Below are 2,500 nucleotides of genomic sequence, written 5' to 3'. Positions count from 1 at the left end.
CCTGAAACTTGTGAATTCCGTTGATCTGTGCAAACTCCATGTTGTTGTCAAACAGGGCTTTGGCGATGATGTCCAGGACGCCCTGCCACTGAGAGAAGAGGTGTAAATGTGAGGTCAGAGGTCAAGAGCTGTAGTCTGCCGGTTGATGTAGTAACTTATTTAATGAGAGTGTTACCGTGGAGAACACAAGAGACTTGGCTCCCGGGTCGGTCATCTGGACTTTTTTTAGGACTCGAACCACAGCCTCGACCTTCGTGGAGTGGCTACCCTATCGGGCAAAGAGATTACAGAGATGCCATATAAAATCATATCTGACTAAATGTCACATCAGTAATTTACTTTCTTCCATTGTAAAAATATATATTACAATGTGTATTTAAGTGCATATTATTTTGTGTATTACCTTTCATGTTGTGTGTGATGTATACTGTAAAAAGCAGCATGTTGACTACTTAATAAAAAGAGTAATCCTGTTTTAATTTGGAAAGTTTAATTTGAATTAACTTAATTTTTATAATTATGCACATACCACAGTTAATTTTCATAATCATTTTAAGGCAACGGTTTGCTGGGTTTTTTTAAAAGTAAAGTCAACTAATCGCTTCAAAAGCAAAGGTTTTACTCACTTTATAAAGTCAACTTATTACTATAAAAGCAACAAGTCTGCTCACTTATTTTGAGTAATTAATCACTCTAAAAAACAGGTTTACTCATTTATTGAAAGTAAAGTCAACTAATCACTTTAAAAGCAACATGTTTACTCACTTTTTTAAAGTAAAGTCAACTAATTACTATAAATGCAAATGGTTTACTAATTGAAGTAAAGTCAACTAATCACTTTAAAACCAATGGGTTTACTCACTTTTTGAAGTAAAGTCAAGTAATCGCTTTAAAGCAATGGGCTTACTCTTTTTAAACTGGTCAAATAATCGCTTTAAAGCAATGGGCTTACTCTTTTTAAACTGGTCAACTAATCGCTTTAAAGCAATGGGCTTACTCACTCTTTTTAAACTGGTCAAATAATTGCTTTAAAGCAATGGGCTTACTCACTCTTTTTAAACTGGTCAAGTAATCGCTTTAAAGCAATGAGCTTACTCTTTTTAAACTGGTCAAGTAATCGCTTTAAAGCAATGGGCTTACTCTTTTTAAACTGGTCAAGTAATCGCTTTAAAGCAATGGGCTTACTCACTCTTTTTAAACTGGTCAAGTAATCGCTTTAAAGCAATGGGCTTACTCTTTTTAAACTGGTCAAGTAATCGCTTTAAAGCAATGGGCTTACTCTTTTTAAACTGGTCAAGTAATCGCTTTAAAGCAATGGGCTTACTCACTCTTTTTAAACTGGTCAAGTAATCGCTTTAAAGCAATGGGCTTACTCTTTTTAAACTGGTCAAGTAATCGCTTTAAAGCAATGGGCTTACTCTTTTTAAACTGGTCAAGTAATCGCTTTAAAGCAATGGGCTTACTCACTCTTTTTAAACTGGTCAAGTGATCGCTTTAAAGCAATGGGCTTACTCTTTTTAAACTGGTCAAGTAATCGCTTTAAAGCAATGGGCTTACTCACTCTTTTTAAACTGGTCAACTAATCGCTTTAAAGCAATGGGCTTACTCTTTTTAAACTGGTCAAGTAATCGCTTTAAAGCAATGGGCTTACTCACTCTTTTTAAACTGGTCAAATAATCGCTTTAAAGCAATGGGCTTACTCACTCTTTTTAAACTGGTCAAATAATCGCTTTAAAGCAATGGGCTTACTCACTCTTTTTAAACTGGTCAAGTAATCGCTTTAAAGCAATGAGCTTACTCTTTTTAAACTGGTCAAATAATCGCTTTAAAGCAATGGGCTTACTCTTTTTAAACTGGTCAAATAATCGCTTTAAAGCAATGGGCTTACTCACTCTTTTTAAACTGGTCAAGTAATCGCTTTAAAGCAATGAGCTTACTCTTTTTAAACTGGTCAAATAATCGCTTTAAAGCAATGGGCTTACTCTTTTTAAACTGGTCAAATAATCGCTTTAAAGCAATGGGCTTACTCACTCTTTTTAAACTGGTCAAGTAATCGCTTTAAAGCAATGAGCTTACTCTTTTTAAACTGGTCAAATAATCGCTTTAAAGCAATGGGCTTACTCTTTTTAAACTGGTCAAATAATCGCTTTAAAGCAATGAGCTTACTCTTTTTAAACTGGTCAAGTAATCGCTTTAAAGCAATGAGCTTACTCTTTTTAAACTGGTCAAATAATCGCTTTAAAGCAATGGGCTTACTCTTTTTAAACTGGTCAAATAATCGCTTTAAAGCAATGGGCTTACTCTTTTTAAACTGGTCAAATAATCGCTTTTAAAGGAATGGGCTTACTCACTCTTTTTAAAGTAAAGTCAACTAATTACTATAAATGCAATAGGTTTACTAATTGAAGTAGTCAACTAACTGCTTTAAAATCAATGGGTACTCACTTTTTAAAGTAAAGTCAACTATTCCGTTTAAAACTAACAGGTTTACTCACTTTTT

The 2,500-nt window shown here is 34.0% G+C and overlaps 1 protein-coding gene across 2 annotated transcripts in view; it reads right to left on the bottom strand.

Annotated features, from left to right (window-relative positions):
- The window catches only part of shprh (SNF2 histone linker PHD RING helicase), a 55,938-nt gene that overhangs the window by 5,697 nt on the left and 47,741 nt on the right, over positions 1 to 2,500 (bottom strand). For both annotated transcript variants that reach the window (XM_003200310.7, XM_009292830.5), the window contains exons 26-27: positions 176 to 268; positions 2 to 88 (exon numbers count right to left, since the gene is read on the bottom strand). In XM_003200310.7, coding sequence (XP_003200358.1) covers positions 2 to 88; positions 176 to 268 — 180 coding nt within the window. The remainder of the gene's footprint in view (position 1; positions 89 to 175; positions 269 to 2,500) is intronic.

The sequence above is a fragment of the Danio rerio genome, chromosome 17 (assembly GCF_049306965.1).
Source record: "Danio rerio strain Tuebingen ecotype United States chromosome 17, GRCz12tu, whole genome shotgun sequence".
Classification (NCBI taxonomy): Eukaryota; Metazoa; Chordata; class Actinopteri; order Cypriniformes; family Danionidae; genus Danio; species Danio rerio.
Note: the sequence above shows the minus strand (reverse complement) of the source record. Positions and strands in the feature narration are given on the sequence as shown.